General features: G+C 47.2%; 2 protein-coding genes across 2 annotated transcripts in view; both read right to left on the bottom strand.

The window, feature by feature from the left end:
• The window catches only part of LOC130370405 (uncharacterized), a 38,470-nt gene extending 31,664 nt beyond the window's left edge, over positions 1-6,806 (bottom strand). Inside the window, exon 1 of the mRNA XM_056576163.1 lies at positions 6,785-6,806. The gene's annotated coding sequence lies outside the window, so the exon portion shown is untranslated. The remainder of the gene's footprint in view (positions 1-6,784) is intronic.
• A 2,340-nt stretch (positions 6,807-9,146) lies between these two features.
• LOC130370483 (uncharacterized) overlaps positions 9,147-23,911 on the bottom strand; it is a 28,735-nt gene continuing 13,970 nt past the window's right edge. Inside the window, exons 10-32 of the mRNA XM_056576231.1 lie at positions 23,693-23,791; positions 22,404-23,532; positions 21,570-21,604; positions 21,291-21,446; positions 20,702-20,824; positions 20,419-20,457; positions 19,781-19,918; positions 19,459-19,567; positions 19,026-19,175; positions 18,734-18,768; positions 17,781-17,945; positions 17,420-17,554; positions 17,247-17,285; positions 15,836-15,970; positions 15,421-15,509; positions 14,491-14,526; positions 13,843-14,368; positions 13,564-13,728; positions 11,619-13,436; positions 11,392-11,482; positions 10,841-10,957; positions 10,624-10,745; positions 9,147-10,514 (exon numbers count right to left, since the gene is read on the bottom strand). Of these exons, the coding sequence (XP_056432206.1) occupies positions 10,437-10,514; positions 10,624-10,745; positions 10,841-10,957; positions 11,392-11,482; positions 11,619-13,436; positions 13,564-13,728; positions 13,843-14,368; positions 14,491-14,526; positions 15,421-15,509; positions 15,836-15,970; positions 17,247-17,285; positions 17,420-17,554; positions 17,781-17,945; positions 18,734-18,768; positions 19,026-19,175; positions 19,459-19,567; positions 19,781-19,918; positions 20,419-20,457; positions 20,702-20,824; positions 21,291-21,446; positions 21,570-21,604; positions 22,404-23,532; positions 23,693-23,791 (5,529 nt within the window). The 3' untranslated portion in view covers positions 9,147-10,436. The remainder of the gene's footprint in view (positions 10,515-10,623; positions 10,746-10,840; positions 10,958-11,391; positions 11,483-11,618; positions 13,437-13,563; positions 13,729-13,842; positions 14,369-14,490; positions 14,527-15,420; positions 15,510-15,835; positions 15,971-17,246; positions 17,286-17,419; positions 17,555-17,780; positions 17,946-18,733; positions 18,769-19,025; positions 19,176-19,458; positions 19,568-19,780; positions 19,919-20,418; positions 20,458-20,701; positions 20,825-21,290; positions 21,447-21,569; positions 21,605-22,403; positions 23,533-23,692; positions 23,792-23,911) is intronic.

Below are 23,911 nucleotides of genomic sequence, written 5' to 3'. Positions count from 1 at the left end.
CCCGTTGCCGATTGCCGTTCATTGCCGATCATAGAATGGCAGGGGAATGGGAATATTCCATATCTTTTATCTATAATCTGGAAAGGTGGCAAGCACCAGTTTCTCTGCCAATTTCTCTTTGGATCCCCCATGGCTGAAACATCAAAGGCACCGCAGAATGTGACATCATCCGTCATGTACGGTACTGAATGTATTCCTGGCAGTGTAGCACAATGTTGTATACGAGAGAACTCATGCTAAGTTCAGTTTTTGTTTTTTTTGTTGCGCAAGTACTTTACGTCACGTGATCGGCTTCAATGATCTTGTGACGTAGGGCTGGGCGATATGGGATATATTTTGAATCTCCTCTAGAGCACATCATAAATGCTCGATTCAACCATGTCTGGCATAATGTTACGTCAGTAATAATTCTAGTATTACTGAAACATAAGTCTGCATGTAGATTACATGAAACAACATATTGTTTAAACTCATTAGTGCTTTCTATTGGAACAATTTAGAACTTGCACATAAGAAAAGGAAAATCACAGCAAGTTAGATTTACCAACACAGCATTTATTCAAACCGTTAATTATTCATTAACAGTTTGAATACTAATTATTATATGTACACTGCCAGACGAAGGATCCAGTGCCATTCTTTTTCGAAACCAAATCCTCAGTTTCCATCCTTTTTTCTCTCTGGCTGTTCTCACTCACCGGTCGAAGGTATACACACCTACTGCAGCGCGCCTGTTCTCACTCACCGGTCGAAGGTATACACACCTACTGCAGCGCGCCTTCCAGACTACGTCACACACGTGCGTCCATGAGAATCTCGTGGACTCGCAATGGGCGAGCGAATGAGTGAGTGTGTTTAGAGAGCCACAGGAAAGAGCGAGAGAAGGGAACGCTGTGCGTTAAACAAACCCCGAGAAGCCCAATCCCTATGAGCTCCCCACGCTACGGCCATCCGGAGGCACAAAGAGCTTTTTATATTATTATATATAAAGCTCCGGGAGTCGCAAACGGCAACAATCACTTTCTCCTCCATGCTGCAGTTCACCCCGGACTGCACTGCACCGAGTTTGACGGTTGAACGCTGGTTGACTGTTACATTACACATGTCACTCAGTGGCCACGCTGTTGAACGCTGATTGGCTGTCATCACACGAAATTCGCATCAAAGTTGAAATATTTCAACTCGAGCAAATTTGTCGCGCCACAAATCCTCGTGAACGCGCTCGCCTGTGGACGGCGAAAGTGTGGCGCGAATAAAAATTTCGCCCGATACGCGTCTCTACGTTCACTTTGTATGAGATCTTGTCACCCCGTCGCGTGAAAGCACAACAAGTATGCCGGCGGTGGCAAAAAGAAACATTACGTTCCAATTTGTATTCGATGTTCGTGACAGGGGCATTTTATACATCCCCTGGAGAACATCTCGCGATACATCGCATATATTCGATATATCGCCCAGCCCTATTGTGACGTATACAACAACTAAGTTGTAATAACCACACATAGCCTAAAGATGTCAGGGCCAGCACCAATATAAGGAATTAGTCATCACCCCTTCCACGGGCCAATAAAACACGTGAGCAGAACCTATTAACTTAGGAAGAAGTGGTGGACCGCCAGCGGCCCGTTGTGTACGCTCTGTGATCCCGGCCTTGGGTAAGAAAAGCACAACCGACGTGAAGTTGAACAATCACCGAGAACTCTGAAGGAGATTGAAGTAAAAAAAAACATTTGTCGCCATTATAAGACTATATAGAGGAAGCAAAGTGCCAGAATTGTATAATACGGTCTGGGACCGTAGGAGTTATAAGTTCCTCCAAAACGTAGTCTCGGACTGCGCATATCAAGACGGGTTGGCATCTGTCGAACGGTTTGGGACCGAGGGGTCGTTATAGTTCACTCTAAAACGTAGTCTGGGACTGCACATTAAGGACTCCGGTGGGACCAGAGAAGATTCACTCATAGTTGTAATGTGACGTTGGTTTGAGTCCAACGCAGCAACACTGTTAACCATCTTGTTGCTAAAGCTAACATGCATGAATAATAAGGGGTTTTGTGCGACTAACCCCGCTATTTATGTAACGCTTGCTTGCTTTGTTAAGCTCAAACGCTATTTTTGTTGTGGCCGATAATTGTGTATGGGGTTGCAGATGGATCCCTTAGTGTGTGAGAGAGGGAAGTTTGTAATATCTTTGTTCCAAAAGGAGGAGAGAGGGGAGGCCACATTCCACACTCATCTTTTATTGGCATCGGTAGGTACCTGGTACTGAGGAGAGAGAGAAAGGGGGAAGGGGAGAGAGAGAGGCAACATTCCCCCCTTATCTGTTATTGTACAGCAAACAGCACCCAATACTGAGGAGAGAGATAGAGAGCGTGTTGTCCTGGGTGCGGATGGTGGCCCTACGCCATAAAATACCAGATCCCAGGACCACAGACCAGGGCCTCTGTAGAGCTGTCAGGCCCTGACAAATGTGTAGTTCCCCGTCCGCCATGTTTGGAATTCTTTGTAGTTAGGTTTCACCTAAACAACCCCTCTGCTGGCCAGGAAATACCACTGGTTCCACCTAAACAACCCCCCTGCTGACCAAGGAGGGAAAGGCCCACCCATACACATGACTGTTACAAAGGAGTTAGGAAAACAGTGAAAGAGTGGGAAAGTGTGATTGAGTGAGTGAGTACACAGGGTTTTATAAATCTGAATATTTTTTGGCGCACGCAAAACTTGGCTTTTGGGCGTACGTACACTTTTAGTAACGATCCCACGCACAGTTTTATAAATGAGAACCCTGGCCAGTTGCACACCCTTGAGCTTGAATTAGTGTAAGGACAGGGCAGTGCCTCTCCAACTGATACAATGTGTTATTTACAACAAACCTCCATTTGTTTTTGTCCCTACAAGGACAAACCAAATGTCTGGTCTGGTGCCTGTTTGTCTGGGTTAGACAAAGCCAGGGTCATACACCTTATCAAGGGAGACACTGCATCTTTTCCCTTTTGTGATTTACGCTTTCTTTAGTATAACACTTGAACCTGAACCTTTGGTTCGGTCGAGAAGAGGGATCGAAAGCCAAAGAGCACGTATGGAGAATGCTCCTCACCCACCTGCACTATTCAACCTGTCTGTACCTTGCTGTATTATATCCTACAAAAAAACAAAACATCTATTCAATCCTCTGATACAACCAGTCCAGCTGCCTTGATTTCCACAATAATTATTAGTACGACGAAAATACACAGAGAGACAATAAAGAAATACGAATGTACGTCCATTTGGGATTTTACGTCACTCTCAATATGATGTGTTTTCGTGAGAGAAGATACATTTTTAAGAAATACTTTATCACACTAACAAGTGTAACATAATTCACACATTCATACCAACAGGCCACATATGTCCTTGGCGACTAGAGAGGTCTCGTTCCCATCCTAGGGAACGACATCCCATCCTGGGGAACGACACCACATGTGTCAAAACACATGTGGTGAACTCCGCTATCTGTCCTACACATAACAAAGCTATTTTTTTAATGTTAAAAAAAGGCTATAAATCTATTATGCGGATTGACCTTTTCACCAACCGATATGAAAACATACCTATGTGAACTATATACTATAGAAGTTTGCAGACAAAAAATGTAGGCAGGCTATATCCTTAAATTATGTGTATTTATTTAATTACTTAGTGTGTGTAAAAAGTACACATAAATCAAGTATAGCCTGCCTACATTTTTTGTATGCAAACTTATATAGTTCACAGGTATGCTGATGATCATCAGCATACCTATCAGTAGGTGAAAAGGTCAAGCCGCATAATAGTTCTAAAGCATATTTTGAGGGTAATTTTTTTTTATCAAATCAAAAGGTGGGATTTTGGAAAAAAATAAGCTTTGTGTTATGTATGGGGCAGTTAGCGGAGTTCTCCAGATGTCTTTTGATATGGGTAGGTCAAAAGGTCAAGCCGCATGGTGGTCCGAGGTGTCGAGGTGGTGGTTCCTCGGCAGCGGGAAGCGAGAGACATTCGCGGGCAACAATCCCTTTCTCCTCCATGTCGCGGTTCAATCTGGACTTCAGAGAGTCAAAGCCAAAGTTCCTTTCCCCCCAATTCTTCTCAACCATGGCTGAGATAACCCCCACTACGAGTCTCGTTGTGGAAATACCAGAGACGAGAGTCCGACGTGTTATGCGCCATAACACCAACAGAAGCACGGTTATCCAAATAACAAGGAAGTGTACAACACTTGTGTTACAGTCCAGGAGCTCTATGGCTGTTTCCCAAAGTGAAGGCTGCAGCCTTGCTAGGACGCGTCCTTGCTAGTCGCGTCCTATGGAGATGAGACTTGAGTGCTAGCTCGAGTGCTTCCTAGCGTTTGTAACGTCGGACTTTGGGAACGACTTGGTAGTGTGGAAGCGCTTCCGCTTCCGCTTTTTAATACTGCGTGTCCGCTTGTAAACACATGTGCGCTTATGAATAAAACATGACAGCAATCAAGCTGATCGATATTTATTTGACCACAACGCATTAGAATACAAACAGTTTAGAAATAAGCTGAAATCTACCAGTTCAATAGCTTTGTGCAATACCTGTTGGATAAAGAATGTGACTAATATAAATAACGTTTTCACGTTATAAATTCTAATCGGAATTGATTGAAAATGAATACATTATTTTATTCTTTATCTTTGCATACCGGTATTTGTTTATGTCCATTTTATATATGTGCGGATGGCAATCATGGAAATAATATGTTAAATATGCAAATAATTTGTTAGATCTGCAGTGATGGGCTTGTGTCACACTTCCACATTGTGCTTTGAACTCATTAGTCGATTATATTTTGACTTGCAGAATGCAAAATAGACCACAGACACCTAGTTTGCAGAGTTAGGTACCCCCCCCCAGCCCCCTCTATACCATTGTGGTTCACACTGCATGAGTTGCATCCTGTATTTACCACCTCCTTATAGAAGATGCATATTATATTATATATTCATTATTTTTTCAAACAAAAGTGAATGTTTCTTTTGTTTTTTTTATTGTTCATCTGATTATTTTATGCCCTCTGTTCAGAGAGCAGAAACATTTTCAGGAAGAGAAATTGTTAAATAAAATAGGTATACAAAACATACATAAAAACCTATTTATGTAAACATAAATAGGTATACATAAATAATGTAATCTTGTGAGCGAGTAAATTGACATTGGTGACAGTGGTGTTTAACACCAGCTACGTCCATGCAAAATATAGAAACGTTTCATTAAGTTGCAAACACGTTTGAAAAGTGCCACAGGTCTTTAGGCTTGATTATTTGCATTAACATGATGAATCTATAAAAAGAATAGAAAAATATTTCTGAAAACTAATATAACTTCACTTCATTCGAACGTGTACTGCTCTGCCATTTTCAAGAACCCGCCCAGTGAACGCAGAGGATTGTGGGTAGTTTTGGCTCGTCTAGGATGCAGCGATGCATCCTTCAAAAATCTCGGAATTCTCCAAAACAAAGGACGCAAAAATGGCGCGGCTTTCTAGTGTCCTCAACATTGGAACAGTGCTTGTCGTCTTTCTATGACGTATCGTCCTTAAAAGGGCGGCCGTTGAGCATGCTTCCTTGACATTCGGAAACAGCCTATATCTCAATAATATCATACAATACATATTATCACGGCCAAAAGCTGTGTGCATCTCCAGAATATATAATGAATCACAAACGACTGCGTCGGGTTCTCCGACATCTCTGGTTCTTCCACTTCATTCTGAAGTAGACTGAACCATGACATGGAGGAGAAAGGGATTGTTGACCGCGGTTGTCTCCTGCCGGAGCTTCGCCGCCGAGGGACCACCGCCTCCTGCAGCGGGCAGCGCCGAGGCGGTGGTCTTGAGGCGGTGGCATTTTCTAACATTAAAACAATTGTATAGAATCAAAAGGTGTTTTTTTGGAAAAAAATAAGCTTTGCGTTATGTGTGGGGCAGTTAGCTGGGTTAAGGTCAAGCCGCATAATAGATTTAAAGCATGCATTTTTTTTACATTAAATATATATATATAAAATTAAATGGTTGGTTTTTTAAGAAAATAAGCTTTGTGTTATGTGTAGGACAGTTAGTTGAGTTCACCAGATGTGTTTTGACATGGGTAGGTCAAACGGTCATGCCGCATAATAGATTCATAGCATTTAACTTTAAAAAAAATCAAAGGGTGTTTTTTGGAGAAAATAAGCTTGGTGTTATATGTAGGGCAGTTAGCCGAGTTCCCCCGATGTGTTTTGACATGGGTAAATCAAAACGTGAAGCCGCACAATAGATTTAAAGCATTTATCAACGTTAAAAATTGTTTTACAAAAGAAGCTTTGTGTTATATAGGAAGGCCTTGTATTAACACATCAGAGTTAGTTTGATACAAATTCGTTCCTCGTAGCCAGTGCTAAATAGATTTTTCGAATGTGTCGCATAACAAACGTCCAATATAAAACCGACTTTACCACTCTTACCAAGCGTGAGCTAGACTAGCTAGCTGCTCGCCCCAGAGGCACAAAACGGCGTGTGCACGTTGTTTGTGGTGCGGTACCTATCGGTTACCAACACAAACCCTGATTCAGAGGATTTTTTGATATACTAGGATGGCAATAAGCTCATGAAAGTTCAATGTTGACTGCGAAGTGAGAGAAAGCAGGACGGCAGCCCGTTGCATATCGTCGCTGCCCCCCGAGTACACCAATCAGGGCTGCACAATTAAACAACATATACCTCACAGGATAAATGTACTATCAGACACCGGGCATATCTTACTTGTCTAATATCGTTGCTTTGGTTGGCTGGGAACCACGACTCCTGACGTCTATCTTCAAAACGCGATGATCAGGATGTCTTCTTCTTGTTCTTCTTTTAATTTCCGGCAGCCTGTATGCCTTTGCGGCACATTGCTGCCACCCACAGGACCAAAAATAAATAATCACACAAACAACCAAAAAAAAATATATATATATATATTGTAACATAATTCACACATTCATACCGCTGTCAGTCGGTCTCATTCAGTGTACGGTAGTTTTTTGCTTTAGTCCTGACGTTTGAACTCTCCCATACAGACACAAAGCTTCGATTTGATTGGCTGAGATACGTTCACATACCGATGAGGAGAAACAAACGACCACATTGCTCTGGTTATTATTCTTTTTTTAATGCAACAATATAGTGTAGATCGCATATTTCCCAAATACTTTTAAAAGGGTCAGTCACGAAATATTCTGTGCATATAATGTCACAATTTTACAATACATTCATTTTTTTAAATACACATTTAGAAATCTATCTGCAGAATATTTATAAAAAACTTAAATACTGAAGCCCTGCATATCGTCCATAATTTGATAACAAGCAAGAAAATACACTCCTCCCCCTGCCCTGGATCCAGGTGCGCTCTGTATCTGTTTGTAACTATTGCTCCATGTACAATCGTCCTCCACTGGAGGTCTGCTGTCCGTTTTTCAACGGGCAGCTTGTACAGAGTCCGCCAGCTGCCTTTCGGGGAAACGCAGGTTCAGAACTTCTTCCCCGCAGCCTGAAAAATCTCCAGGTGTGGGGTTGTGAGAGACAGCAGCTGACCTCCTCCCTCCTGCCACTCCCCCACAACTGGGGTGATAGACAGAGCGGGGAAACTGTACTCTCCTTCTTCGCTCCACTGGTCACACAGACTGCGGTTTTGTGCAAATTCTCTCAGAGGTTGTTGCAGGGCAGCACAGACTTCCTCCACCAGTCTGTTGATCAACCTCATGGAGGTGATGTTGCTTCTCTCTCTCAAGGCGTCCACAGATGTTGCCGTCATCTTCATCAGATTGCCCAGTTTGGTGCAGCTAGCTTCTCTAGGATGGGCTCGCAGGCTGGCAGACTGCAGTGTTTGAGTCTTTATGAGGTTATTATAAAACAAAGGTTCCTCAAACAACCACATGCCCGGAGTCTCATTTGTGGCACGTGCAACCTTAAAAATCTGCCATGCCTGCAATACCGAGCTGTAGAGAGGTGTCAGTCCAGTTAGGTCCACATCCTCAAGCTGTAAAAGGAAGAGCTGTTTATCATAGCCCAATCGCCCAGCTCTCTTCAGCAGCAAACGAGCTGTGTCAAACCAGCTTGGGCCGCAATTGTACAGCAGTCTTTGTGCAGTCTGGAGTCTAAAAGAGGCCATTTTTACCTGGATGTTAATCAGTCCCTAACCCCCTTCAGCCACAGGCAGGTAGAGGGCTGCTGCCCGGACCCAGTGCCGGCCAGACCAGAAAAAGTCATGGATGGCTCGCTACACATGCAACACATCGGTTATCAGAGGATGTAACACTGTACGAGCTTCTACCGACAGTGTGACATGTGACTGCTTTCATTCACAACACAGCCGCACAGGCAGAGATACTGGGAATGTGACTAGGTCTTGAGCCGCCAAATTGCCAGTGCAGATTTCCCTGGAAATACATCCCTGTTCCCCATTCACACAGGACCCCATGCAGGAAATCTTCCAGAAGACTGCAGGGAAACGCTGCATGTGGGAAAGGGCGGGGGTTCATGGCGTTCCCCCAAGGGCTCTGATCCGTTTTGTTTCAGCTTCCCACATGCATTGGGAACACAGTCCGCTGGGGGTCTTGTCATCGAACCGCGTTGTCAAGCTTAGTGACGAAGAACGGAAGAGGGTAAGGGGGGTAGGGGGGGCAAGCTGCGTGTCTGTAAGTGTGTGTTTTTTTTCTGAGTGTGTGTTTGTGAAAGTGTGTGGGTGTGCCGCGTGTGAGGGTGCTAGTGTGTGTGTTGGGTGTGCGAGGGCGGGGAGCTGTGTTGTGTGGAAGAGAAAAAAAAAATGTTGGTGGACTCGGCCCGGGAACCTACGCACGGACGGTTTCGCTTTCCTCATCCCTTACCCCCGAACACCCCCCCACACACAAACACACACACTGACTCCACCTGCTTCCTGGAAAGAATCCTGAGTGGCCGAGGCGAGGGCCATGTGAATGGAGCCATGTGAGACACTGACCCCGTCCCTCCGGACCCCCCCAGCCCAAACCCCTCCTTGCCCAACAACCCTTCACCCCCTTGCCTTCATGTACTGGACCCCCACCCCGCCATATCCAACCAGCTGAAGGCTCCCCGGACCGAGCTCTGAGCAGGCTATCTCAGTCAGGCTGCCTCTGGTGAGGCTGTCTCTGGGAGGCTGTCTCTATGAGGCTGTCTCTGGTGAGGCTGTCTCTGGGAGGCTGTCCCTTTGACAGCAGCCTGAGCTCTGAGCGTGACACATGGGTGTGTGAGGGGGAGCAACGGACCAGAAGGAGCTTCCTCCTTCCTGCTCCCATTGACCAAGATGACATGAAATATGAGAGCAGTTTGATGAGAAGAAAGGCACGCTGGCGTACAAGTCCTCCATTTTGGATCTGATGTTATCTGACGGTACAAGGAGTTCTGATTGGTTTGGCTGCTGAATGTCGTTTATTATACTTTTTCTAAAATGTATGCAGAATAGGAACTCAAAGAACAGCAAAAACACATCCTCATTTATGGAACACCTTCCATTCAACACTGCAGATAAATTGCTGCGTGCCGCCACTAGAGGACAGCAAACACATCACCTGCAGGATACCACTACATCCCCTGCATCGCAAGTCAATACTGTCATTCTCTAACTGATACTCGTCACTCTTTTTGTGCTTGGCACTGTTCACTTGAACACAATCAGCTCCAAGCCCACATTTCCTGTTTCGATGTCAGTGTTTCCCCCAGCACTGTAAGGTTAAGGTGGCTGCCTTAACAACAATAGGGCCCCACCTTGACGACCAATGTATATAAAAAAACCAGTATATCATTTTTTTCTTTTCCTTTTCGTAAGGAAAGGAAACATACTTCCATCAGATACAAAAGATAAAGATAAATAATGCATTGGTAATACTTTTCACAATAGTCGTGCCATAAAGCTTTTTGAATGGAATTAGAATGGCGTAATCAGGTAGTTGTATATATTATTGCGAACTGAAAGCCTCACCGAAGACCGCAGGGCCACGAGACAAACCCCATTTTTGTATATACACGTGTCTGCCTGCCTGCGTGCGCGTGTCTCAAACAAATGTTATAAAAAAAACTTTTTTATTAACTGTTAAGTATCAAACTGGTTACATAAAGACATATAAACATATTATACAGATGATACATTGAGTAATAAATTAAATATATTCCAAATATCAAGTCCAGATGAGAGCTCACATTTCCAGTAAGTGATGTCCTAACTGGAAACAGTAAGGACATCACTTTAAGAAAGCAGCCCCAATCAGTTCAGACACGTGAAGAAAGAATAGAAAACCAGTAAAACCAATGCCATCTTCCAATTAAACGTAAACACAGTCTCATAACGACCGGGGAAGTATAGACCTCTGAAACAGCTGAAAAGATTGTCGTGAGCAGGTAGGCGGGGCTAGCATCATCCAGGGGAGTGGCCAGGAGCGGAGTCTCCTGATTGGCTCCTTGATTGTTCCTCTTTTAGTTTCTTGTAAAACACCTAGAAGAGGAGGTGTTTAGTGAGTGAGTGAGTGAGTGAGTGAGTGAGTGAGTGAGTGAGTGAGTGAGTGAGTGAGTGAGTGAGTGAGTGAGTGAGTGAGTAAAGGTACCTTCAGGTTGTGGTAGTGACCCAAGCTGCTGCAGTGGAGTGTCCTGGCTCTGGTCTCGTCTTCGTAGAACACAGAACACAGATTACAGTAGAACCCAGCCTTAGGAACCACATGCTCCATCCCTAGAGACAGAGACACACCGATAGATAGGGAGGAAAAATTTTGAATTTAGTAATCATGTGACAAAATAAACATTCAATTGTGTCTCTTCTCTCACCCAGGGGGTTGTAGGGGGTGAAGGGGGGCAGGGTGTAGTCGTTGGCAACAGACGAAGCGAGAGAGCGAACTGTCTTAGGCTCCGCCCCTCGTTCCTTCCTCCTCGCTTTGCTGGACGCTATAGAGAGACAGACAGTAGCCAACAAGGTAAAAAGCCTAGGAAATCGAAGATATAACGTCTAGCTCTACTTTGTAGCTGCTCTTACACTGCTGTTTCTAAGCAGAAACACAAACCCTAAAATGTGAAAATGACTCTTGCACACACATTTACTTCTGAAGGCACACAATAAAGAATTTTATTTTGAGCGTATTCTCTATTAGACTGACGTCGCCAGATAGATAGCCTCAGTCCTCCCATTCGATGGACTACCATGTTACCTTATTTCGGAACATAAATGTAGGGTAGTCAACAGCGAGAGAGTAATTATTTTGTAAGCCTTTTTGAATTGCGCTTTAATTTATACATTTAATGTTTATCTAATCAAGAGATTAATGCAAGTCAAGAAAGTAGCAGTTTGTCAACATGTTTATTGAAGAAGAACTCACACCCACCTGCATGCTCCTGGCTTTGTTTACGTTCACCGATGATGGAGGATGAATCTTTCTCTTCGTCATAGACCATCTGCTCCTGAGACACAACAGACTGAAGAGGAAGGGAGGTAGGGAGAGCAAGAGAGAGGAAGAGAGAGAGAGATAGCACGGGTTAGCAATCCATACCATCCTGACCACATAGAAAAAACTAACTTTAATCATCGTCTCTACATCAAGTATTCTCTCACCTCAGAATCCAACCTAGCCTCTGATTGGTTATCCGGAAGGGGTGTGGGTGCTGGCTCCGTGGTTCTTCTCTTCTTTGTTGCTTCATGTTCTGTCTTGGCATCGCTGCCTGTGACCTTACGACCTCTCTTCCCTCTCAAAGGCTCCTCTGAAAGCTGTTCCTCGACTGGTATCTGTTCCTCCTGCTCCCCCTTAGGGTTCCCCACCTGGTACTGTGGCTCCTCCCCCTTGGATGCTTTAGAACACGTTCTTGTGGCTCTGGTCTTTGCCAGACTGCTCCTCCTCGCTGGACCTAAGGAGTTGACGTGGGCCTCCTCTTGGTGATTTTCTTCGATGGAGTCGATCACCTGGTACACCTCCTCCTCATTGTCCTTCACCCTCTGTTGACCTTCTTTGGCGGCCATTTTGGATGTCCCAGACACCGGCACCTCCTCTTTCCTCCCTCGTCCACTCCTTCTCTTTCCAGCAGCAGGCTGCTTGTCATCATGTGGCTCCTGCATTTCAGAGTCCACGACTGGGTCCTCCGCAGGGCTTTCCCTCTTCCTGGGGGGTGTGGAGTGCCTGGTGGACAGCGGCTTGATCGCTGGACTGGGGTGACTGGGGTTACCTCTCTTAGATCGTCGCTGTCCCATTTCAGACGCCCCCTCCTCTACAGCAGGCCTCTTGTTGGTCAGCTCCTCCTCTGTGGGGTCCTTGCTGTTCTCCTGCTCCTCTTTGGGAGGAGATCCCTCAACACAGTCCATGAGCTGGTGGGTGTCTCCTTCCTCTGTCGATGCACCGTTGAGTAATGCATCAGCTGCCTCCGAAACTACCGATGGGGTTTGTTCCTCTACAATTGCCTCCTTCTCCTCTTCCAGGAGGACCTCCTGGAATGGCTCAGCTTCATCAGCGACTTTGGCCAACATTGCCTCCTCTTGGGGTTCAGAGGTCTGGCTCTCAGGGTCGGGGAGGCCTGGTGTCTCAGGCTGGACCAGGGTTTGGTGAGGCGTCTCTTCGCCACACTCTGGCCTCGAATGGAGCATCTGGTCGCTTGTCTTTTCATCACCCAGCTGCTCTTGTGTTTCATCCACCTCTACTCTGTTCTCCTTCATGTCTTCGCTGGGAGAGACGACCACATCCTTTCCTGTGAGGGTTAACTCTTGCTGGGCCTTCCCCTCTTCCTCCAGACATCGATCAGTGTGTAAGGCATCCTTTCCCGTCAGTGATGCTGCACTTTTCACTGCAGAGGTCTCTGCTGCTAACATTTGGCCAAACCTCGTCATGTCAACTTCACATACCATAGCTGCTTCCCTCTGTGACCCGTCCTTTGTGATTGGTTTACAAGCAGGAAGAGAATCCACCTCGGTCGTGGTAGTCATGCTTGTCGCTTCCCGGCTGTTAGGCTCATCATCTTCAGACACCTGGGCAGGAGATTCTTCACACTTCTTCTGTTGTGTGTTCTGTTCAGAAGAGGAAGGGACTTCTCCGGCCGGAGGAGGGAGAGAAGAGGAAGAAGATGAGGAGGACACTGTGGCTCCAGACAAGGATGAGGAGTGGGCTGTCGTTGAGGTGTTGGACTCGACTCCTCTGGAGGTAGAGGAGGAGTAGGAGGAGGTGCGAGGGACCTCCTCCGAGACCTGCTGGTCTGATGGCACCTCCTTCTCCTTGGTTATGTGTGAGGGCCTGGTCTGAGAGTCACAGGCCTCAGAGCGGTAGGAGGAGATAACAATGGGCTCCGCCTCGTCACCGACCTCATCTATGACGATGAATTTGCCAGGCTTAAACCCCTCCTCCTGTAGTCCAGGTGGGTCCTCTATCAGGGCCTCAGAGACACCTTTACTCTGGGGGGGGGGGAAATACAACACAAACCAATCATTAGCATTCATGTACACACACACACACACACACACACACACACACACACACACACACACACACACACACACACACACAGGTCATCGTCGTCACCTCCATGGTCTCCTTCTGCCCACGCCGCTCTCTCTTGGGGGGCGGGCTCCCGTCGGCCCTGCTCCTCCGGGAGAGAGGAGAGGAGGTGCTGGAGGAGGAGGACAGAGGAGGGATCTGCCTCCTCCCAACATGCTGGGACAAAGAACGCCCCTCCCCCGAGGCGGTCTGAGGACGGGACGAGAGAAAAATAATATAATGTGGACACCTTACAGCCAATATGTCAGCTGCAAGGTGTCACTTTGCAGCCAACAGACAGGATGAAGAGAGCGGAGACCTCACCACTTTCTCCTGGCTCGCTTTCCGTCCAACTCGGCTCACTTCCTGTCCACCTCGGCCCACTTCCTGTCCACCTCGGCCCACTTCCTGTCCACCTCGGTCCACTTCCCGTCCACCTCGGCCCACTTCCCGTCCACCTCGGCCCACTTCCCGTCCACTTCGACCTACTTCCTGTCCACCTCGGCCCACTTCCCGTCCACCTCGGCCCACTTCCCGTCCACCTCGGCCCACTTCCTGTCCAACTCTGGCCTGGCGATGCTGGTGGATGGCCGTAGCAAAGAAGCGGTACATCTCCTGACTCAGGGCTGGAGGCTTGGGGCCGGAGCCCGGGGGCCAGTCCTGGTCGTGGGCTAAGGCGCAGAGTTCCGCAGGGGCAGCAGGGGGCGGGGTGTAGGTCCGGAGAGGGGCAGCTAATTGGCCAGGCGCTGATGGGTGTGGAAAAGCTGATTGGCCAGACGTGGTTGTGGCAAGCTTACGCAATCCCTGGAATCTTCTTGGAACCATTTTGGACCTTATGAACTTAAATCTCCTGAGACGACCAAAACAATATGGTTCAATCAGAATGGATGAAACTGCTTTCGCTTATCATAGATAAGACAAGATGTTGATAATGTTTATTATTTATCAGGAGACAGATTGAGCGAGACTCACGTTTGAAATTGGTATGGTTTTGGAAAATATATAGACCTGTAGGAGAGACTTCATTAAGGATATATATACACACACACACACACACACATGCAGAGGCGGAGTGGCCGTCGGGACGATCGGGAGTTTTCCCGGTCGGCCGGACGGCCAGCGAGGTCAGGTGGACCGGCCCACAATTGTGAGTGGCCGCGAAGCGTCTGCAAGCCGGCCCTGAGCATAATTTATTCCCCGTCAAGACGCCGTGAAAATCCCCGAAATAAACAATATATGTCTCGAGAACATCCAACCAATATTTATACCACTTGCTTACTCTCTATGCCTCATTCATGTTTTTTTTTTATATTATTTTTTTTTACTTAATTCTTCATTATTCAGGCGTTACAGAACTTTCATAGCCATAAATAAATAATACGAACTACAGTTTACTTTAATTTGTTTGTTCTTGAATTGACGTAGAATGGAGCAAAGACTCCTGGGATTGGGAAATGCGTTTATCCAATAAACAGCTTGCAGGGCAAGTCCATTTTCGGAAATGTAGGGGGATATATGAGCGGCCCCACGTCTAATGGCATGACCCTAAAGACACGTCAGACAGAGAAGGCGAGCAAGTTCGTGGTTGCTTGCTTTTGTTTACCGGTGTTGCTATGGTTACCGGTCTTGTAAGGAAGTGCGCCAATTCTCGGAGTGCCAATTCTCTTCCGCACAGAGCAGAACTGTGGCCTATTTGACACATTTTTATTTTCTTTATATCATTCATTTTTACCGATTTTTTTTTTTTTATTACTGAAAAAACGTTGTTGGCGGGGGGGGGGGGGGGGGGGGGGGGATTCTCCCGGTGGCTATTACACTCCGCCCCTGCACACATGCATACATACACACATCTGAAGCTCATGTCGATTCTCTAGGTTGGGATCAGCAAATTAACACAAATACCTTTCATTGACTAGTTTGTCGTTTGTTTCCACGATGAGATTTGCAATTAAATTGTACATATCAGTTTCACAAGGGATCTGGAAAACCACCTGGAGAGAGAGGTAGCAGAACAGAATCCATAATAGGAACAGTAGCGTAGAGAGAGAGCGAGACAGATGTCATTGTTGTCATGGTAAATACCCGTCTCCTACCAGTCTACCTACCCCCTCTCCCTGCACCTCTACCTACCTGCCCTTCTATCTATCTTCCCCTCTACCTGACCCTCTACATGCCCCCCTCTACCTGCCCCCCTCTACCTGATCCCCTCTATTTGCCCCCCTCTATTTGACCCCCTCTATTTGACCCCCTCTACCTGCCCCTCCACCTGCCCCTCTACCTACCCCCTCTAGCTGTCCAGGGCCACAGTGAGACGTACCCGGTTAGAGAGGACCAGGCAGCTGAGGTACTGGGTGGTCTCCATGATGTCAAATATAAACTTCAGCGCTCTCATGCTGCAGTACTCAATCTCCGTCATCAACAGCCGGTCCTTTGACGCTTTCTCCTTAGGCACCTATATCAAAACACACATTGCTGTATCACAACACACACTGCTATATCACAACACACACTGCTATATCACAACACACACTGCTATATCACAATACACACTGCTGTATCACAACACACACTGCTATATCACAACACACACTGCTGTATCACAACACACACTGCTGTATCACAACACAGACTGCTGTATCACAACACAGACTGCTGTATCACAACACAGACTGCTGTATCACAACACAGACTGCTATATCACAACACAGACTGCGATAGCACAACACAGACTGCGATAGCACAACACAGACTGCGATAGCACAACACAGACTGCTATAGCACAACACAGACTGCTATATCACAACACAGACTGCTATATCACAACACAGACTGCTCTATCACAACACAGACTGCTGTATCACAACACAGACTGCTATATCACAACACAGACTGCTCTATCACAACACAGACTGCTGTATCACAACACAGACTGCTGTATCACAACACAGACTGCGATAGCACAACACAGACTGCTGTATCACAACACAGACTGCTATAGCACAACACAGACTGCTATAGCACAACACAGACTGCTGTATCACAACACAGACTGCTATAGCACAACACAGACTGCTGTATCACAACACAGACTGCTGTATCACAACACAGACTGCGATAGCACAACACAGACTGCGATAGCACAACACAGACTGCTATAGCACAACACAGACTGCTATAGCACAACACAGACTGCTGTAGCACAACACAGACTGCTATAGCACAACACAGACTGCTATAGCACAACACAGACTGCTGTAGCACAACACAGACTGCTGTATCACAACACAGACTGCTGTATCACAACACAGACTGCTGTATCACAACACAGACTGCTGTATCACAACACAGACTGCTGTATCACAAAACAGACTGCTGTATCACAACACAGACTGCCATATCACAACAGACTGCTGTATCACAACACAGACCGTTATATCACAACACAGAATGCCCCGTCATGACAGAATACTTAAATCCTTAATACACATAAAAACCATTGAATTTGATTTTCTTCTTTCTATATAAGTAAGGTACTACTCATCGCATGATGATGATGGCAACATCAAAATGTTAAATCTATAATCAGTATCAGATCGGCTGATAAAAATATCTGTGATCGGTATCGGATTGGCTGATATCCCATTAAAAGGATCGGTATCAGATCGGCCATCACACATCAAGAGATTGGTGATTGGAATCGGCCTAAAACAGACTATAAACATACTCACCACATGGCTCCATTGAAGCAGTCGCTTGTACAATTTCAGCTGCAGGGAGAGAATACAAGACCTGTCATAACATCACACTCGTGTACATCATGATCACTCATTAGTACACCACATACATGATCTCTGATGGCATCACAGTGCGAGTGTGAGTTTGTGTGTGTGTCCTACCATACCTCTGAGGTGCAGGGCTTAAGATGGTCCAGGAGGAAGTGGAGGGTGAGGTCAGATCCTCCGATAGTGAACGGCTTGTGGAGGAAATCGGAGACAAACTCCTTACACTTCAAACCGTCGTCAAAGTGGATGAAGGCCTGAAGACGAGAGAGGAGGAGAAGAAGAAGAAGTGAGGAGGAGGCGACGAAGGGGAGAAAGAAAAGAATGGAGGTAAAAGAAGAGAAGGAGGGATGAGTGGTGGAGAGAAGAGGAGGCAATAGTGAAAATAAATGGAGAGGAAAGAGGCAAGGACATAAGAGGAGAGTAGGCATTTCAAAGGACATGCGTGACATCGAAACACAGTTTGTGGGTGTGCGTGCGTACCCTTCTCTGCAGAGGTAGTATCACTACGGAGTAGAACACACGGCTGATGTCCATCTCGACGAAGTAAGGCACCACCTCGTTCACGAGGTCCAGATGTCTGTAACCGCCCAACGGCAGCCCTGTCACCATGACTACGCTCTGCCCAATTATACTGATCTCTGCCCACTGTAAGAACGAGAGAGGAGGGATGTTGACAACGGAACGTCTAAAAAGGTGTGTGCACTTTGCCCCAACAGACACCCACATCGGGCCAGTGTGCCGTTCTAATTGGTGGTTGTTGTTGGAGGAAGTTGTGAAGTGGAGTTTCTTGTTGGCGAACATGTGGAACCGGTGTTGGCTAACTTCAGCCAATCCTAGTGTTTGTTGGGGCATTGTGCAGGCATCATCACCACTAACCCACTCACGTGAAGGTATTCTCCACGATACAAAACATATGTTTACATAACAAAACAAAACAAGCACGGGCGGCTTACAGCTTGCAACTGTGGTGAATAACGGATCCATGAGCACGGAAATGAGGTTTAAAAAAATCAATATGGTGTCAACCTCCATCTGTAAAGTCCATATTTGTTTGTCTTTGATACACCCGGCAGATTTTAGTCTTTGAACGCAAACATGTTCCGATCATGGGAAGACTAGCCCCGATAAAATCCCACATGTTGGATTGAAACAGGACCATGCAGACCGGGATTGTACAGAGAAAGGTTAGCGTCTCACACACACACACACACACACACACACACACACACACACACACACACACACACACACACACACACACACACACACACACACACACACACACACACACACACACACACACACACACACACACACACACACAGTCCGAACCAACTGGCCATCTGCCTGACTGGAGCTGCTCGCTCTGAGAGGGGGGGGGGTCTGCTTGGGCAATGCAAGTTATTAGGTTGCTGGTCGACAGACAGACTCACCTCGACATCCCGTGGCCCTTTCACCGTCCTGTGTGCTGAGAGGTCACACAATAACCATATTGATCATCAATATTATAGCAGGAGTCCATACAGTACAGCTGGCGTCATTATCATTATTATGAATTCCACACAGAAAGACGGCGTCATAATTATTCTTAATCAAAACTTAAAAGGTGTCTTTAACATTGTATCTATTAAAATGGACATAACTGTTATGATTCAAAACATGATCGTTATTGCGTTGAATTAGAGTGAGTCATGAGATGAGCAAGGATTAAGTAGGGGGTCTCACCAGGGGTGTAGAACTGGGGGGACAGGGTGGGGTACAAGTGGGGCCGGGTGGGCACCACCAGCCAGAAGGGGGGCTGCAACCCACTCACCACGGCTTTATGACTGATGTTGGTACGGACTGGGCCGATCGCGTCCATGTCTGGGACCATGCCTGGGTGGGGGGGGTATATCATCATCAACCTTTATTTAAGCACAGAGGTAGGCAACACAAACACAGAACACACACACACACTACTTGGTCAATAATAGATGGACGGTGTAATTCTTTAAAGGAACTCTGACTTTTGGGAAATTGGCTCTTTAACCAGGCAGCAAAGATTGACTGAATCTTGCTGACTGGTGTTACGAGCTAGGCATTAACAAGAAGAGCGTGAGGTCATGGAGGGGTGCTGTGGCATGGTGTCCACTAGACGGCGCTGTAGGATGTAACGTACCGGGACGCGTGACACGGACAGGGTTCTCAACCCTTGGGTCCGGACTAAAGCTGGACAGCCAGACGCCGAATCGGTCCGCATCCTCCCCCGTGACAAACTCCACAAATATCTGCACACACACACACACACACACACACACACACACACACACACACACACACACACACACACACACACACACACACACACACACACACACACACACACACACACACACACACACACACACACACACACAAAAGTCAGTTTTCCATAGGGGAACAAGATGAAGTACAACTCATGAGGATGTGCTCACAATGCCTCTATTTCATCGTGTGTGTACCTTGCCCATCAGCGGGAGGTAGACCCGGACTCCTCCGGTCTTGGAGATGCCTTCGTGGAAGGCCTTCATCCAGTAGTAGTCATCAGGAATGTTGCTGATGTACACCAGTCTGTACTCCAATGTAGTCTCATCATAAAGCTAGACCACAGGAAGCAGGGCTGGATTCCAATAGTCATTCGTACAGCGATTTCAGCTGCGCTGCCAGCCAAAATGCCTAGATGTTTTCCCTCAGCCACCACTGTCTGTACCCACTATGCCAATTGTCGAAATGCCTTAAAATGTGACATATTACACCATACGATATTGGTGTGATTAGCCGTTACAAGCCTTTACAAGCCTTTACAAGCCTTTTCTGACATCATAGGAGGGCGTGTCCACCTAGATGTGTGCTGGACGGATCAGTCTACCAGCATACACAGTGGAGTGTAGCAAACGTTGCTCATCTATCCGTCGTACATCTAGTTGGACACGCCAACTTGTGATGTCAGAAGGGGCAGATTTTCAAAATACTCGGGATGATCTCACTGTGCGGTCACATGGGACACACTTGATTGGCTACGAAGATTGAAGGTCGACCCAGATCACAGGCGACGTGCCCTCTCATGACCCCTTTGAGTGGGTACGGTGTTGTGTTTTACCTTTTCACTCCACGTCAGCAGCTGTTTATAGAAGGCGATCTGCAGACAGAGAGAGAACTTCAGCACCCTACCACAACCTCCCCAACGCTCATGCCAGCCCCCCTGTGACCTGAGACTAGCTTTTCCCTCATTTAACAAAGAGTCATGCAGACTGAGTTATTTGTTGAATCGAAGTTCTCCTCTTGTTTAACATTAAAATAATTTAGAACAGAAATACTCAAATATAAGTCAGTCAGTCAGTCAGTCAGTCAGTCAGTCAGTCTGTCTGTGTCTGTACGTGTACCGGAGATCTGAGTGCGTTCTCCTTCAGTAGGTGACAACGGAGCAAGCCACCGTTCATGGGCAATCCATTGGCCAGCACATCCATCAGCCGCTCCATCTTATTGGCCACCATCTCTACAAATGCCTGGACACACAGAGCAGTCTCCATCGCTAAAGCAACTACAGCAAACATTTTGATCCGGACACAAACCTACAAAACAAATATGACAATGCTTGCCCTTTGAATTTGAACTTTCCGGCATTAAACATATCTTTCCAAAACTATATTGCAGAGAAAGGGACGTTGGACGGAATTTTCTTTTCATAAAAGCAGCATCAGAACAATTTGCACTCGCACAAATTATACAATACAATTATATTACAGGTCACACTGATTACATTTCGGGATCAGTGTGATCCCGATAAGAGATCACGACGATCATAATTTCAAGCCTGGTTAATGGACTGAGTGTGGGACAGGTCCTTGTAGAATAAGGGGTTCATCATCTGGTCGAGTGTTCAGTATTTGCCCCACCAATCCGGAGCTCTAGTCATTTCGATTTGGATTAATGTACCACTTTACCGTGAGTGTATTTATGGTTCAACTTTACCGTGCAGTTGTCAGGAAGGATGAAGTATTTGTCGAGTTTGGTCCTGCTAAACCCCTCCAGGACCCGTATCATCTCCGTCTCCCTGTAGGGGCCCCGGGCCCTGTCAGGCAGACCGGTCACAATCATGGTGGCCCCGCGGCTCGCGAAGGGCTGGAACTGAGACGGAGAAGGAAGAGAGACACAGAGGAGCTAGTACGAGGGTGTGTGGAGGGCATTCATGCACACATGTGTGCATGCGTTTTAAAAAAAAATGGAAAATATAAATGTTTTAAGACCTACTTCCGCCAGTGACCAACTCCGCACGTCGATACATTCTGTTAAGAAGACACAGAATGAACCATGAATGAACTATGAAGCATTGTGAAATATAAACTGCCATGGTCAATTCTCATATTTCAAATGTCTTTTTCGTCAGGCAGGTAACAAATAAACATTACGTAAAAAGCACCAAAGAAAAAACCTTGGTGGTGGTTATGCACCATGGCGTTTTTTGGCGACGAAGAAGCATGCGTGTAAGGAAAGAAAAAGGCATTTTCATATCAATCTGCCAAGCGTTTGAACAATTTCTTGCTAAGGGTTCAACGCCATTTTGTCTTTCTTCATATTGTTTCAGGGACAAATTATACAAATGTCTTCTAAATAAGATGCCATATTATACCACCAGGTGTGAGTGTGATCAGCCATTACAAGCCGTTTAGAAAATCGGCGTCTTCTGACGTCACAAATTGGCGTGTCCATCTAGAAGTGTGCTGGTTAGTCTACCAGCCTACCAGCCTACCCAGTGGACTGTTGCAAACGTTGCTCATCTATCCGTCACACATCTAGGTGGACACCTAGGTGGGCAAATTTTCAAAACGGCTTGTAATGGCTGATCACACTCACACCTGGTGGTATAATATGGCACCTATTTTTAGAAGACATTTGTATAATTTGTCCCTGACAAACACACACCTGGTGGGTATAACATGGAACGTTTAAAAACATGCAACAGGATTTTGAAAATAGGAAGAAGAGCCATCACAAATCACTGAAACACAGCATTCCCGACTCTAACCCTAGGAAGGAGGTAATGATTGATTTGAGAACGATGGGGAGTTGGATGAAGATACTCACTTATGGATTTGAGGAAGAGGACAGTGGGGGAGATTCTGCACTCTGGGTGTAGCCGAGGAACAGGTGGTCGTATCCTGGATACAATGGACACGTTTGTGTCACTAGGCGTGGTCGTCTTGTCGCCGGGCGTGGTCGTCTTGTCGCCGGGCGTGGTCGTCTTGTCGCCGGGCGTGGTCGTCTTGTCGCCGGGCGTGGTCGTCTTGTTACTGGGCGTGGTCGTCTTGTCGCCGGGCGTGGTCGTCTTGTCGCCGGGCGTGGTCGTCTTGTTAGTGGGCGTGGTCGTCCTGACGTCGGGCGTGGTCGTCATGTTGTCGGGTGTGGTCGTCTCGTCGCCGGATGTGGTCGTCTTGTCGCCGGGCGTGGTCGTCTTGTCGCCGGGCGTGGTCGTCTCGTCGCCGGGCGTGGTCACGTCGTCGGGCGTGGTCTTCTTGTTACCAGACGTGGTCTGGTTACCGGGCGTGATCGTCCTGTTGCCGGGCGTGGTCGTCCTGTTGCCGGGCGTGGTCGTCTTGTCGCCGGGCGTGGTCTTCTTGTTACCTGACGTGGTCGTCTTGACGCCGGGCGTGGTCGCCTTTTGGCCGGGCGTGGTCGCCTTTTGGCCGGGCGTGGTCGCCTTTTGGCCGGGCGTGGTCGCCTTGTCGCCGGGCGTGGTCGTCTTGTCGCCGGGCGTGGTCGTCTTGTTGCCGGGCGTGGTCGTCTTGTCGCCGGGCGTGGTCGCCTTGTCGCCGGGCGTGGTCGTCTCGTCGCCGGGCGTGGTCGTCTCGTCGCCGGGCGTGGTCGCCTTTTGGCCGGGCATGGTCGCCTTTTCGCCGGGCGTGGTCGCCTTGTCGCCGGGCGTGGTCGCCTTGTCGCCGGGCGTGGTCGCCTTGTCGCCGGGCGTGGTCGCCTCGTCGCCGGGCGTGGTCGTCTTGTCGCCGGGCGTGGTCGTCTTGTCGCCAGGCGTGGTCGTCTTGTCGCCGGGCGTGGTCGCCTTGTCGCCGGGCGTGGTCGTCTTGTCGCCGGGCGTGGTCGTCTTGTCGCCGGGCGTGGTCGTCTTGTCGCCGGGCGTGGTCGTCTTGTCGCCGGGGAGTGCCCTGCTTCCTGGCTTGGTACTGGTCTGATTCTCTTTCAGCTTCGGGGAAACGGACTTCTGCAGAGACACCATTAACGAGACAGAGATGGACAAAAAGGAGAAAGTGTTGTGATTAGAGACAAGAGAAAGAGCATAGGTGAAAAAATAACAAAGCTTTACATTGTTGAGCCATTTTGTGAGGTAGAGACGAGGTAGGGGAGGGAAAGAATGAGTTTACCTGGATCTGGGTCACAGTGATTGGATTTCCTCCGATCTTCAGCTCCGTAAAACGCAGCAACGCCTTCGCTGCAGTCGCTTGTAGAAAGTACACTGTAGCCTAAAGACACATATACAGAGTTAATTTTCTCTGAAAAAAATCCTAAATCACATTTAATACGTGATTTTCTGTAAGGGCATTAGTATAGGCGCATAGTATATTAGGGACCAAAGGATTTAA

The sequence above is a fragment of the Gadus chalcogrammus genome, chromosome 17 (assembly GCF_026213295.1).
Source record: "Gadus chalcogrammus isolate NIFS_2021 chromosome 17, NIFS_Gcha_1.0, whole genome shotgun sequence".
Classification (NCBI taxonomy): domain Eukaryota; kingdom Metazoa; phylum Chordata; class Actinopteri; order Gadiformes; family Gadidae; genus Gadus; species Gadus chalcogrammus.
The sequence above is the reverse complement of the archived record's forward strand: the minus strand, read 5'-3'. Positions and strand labels throughout refer to the sequence as shown.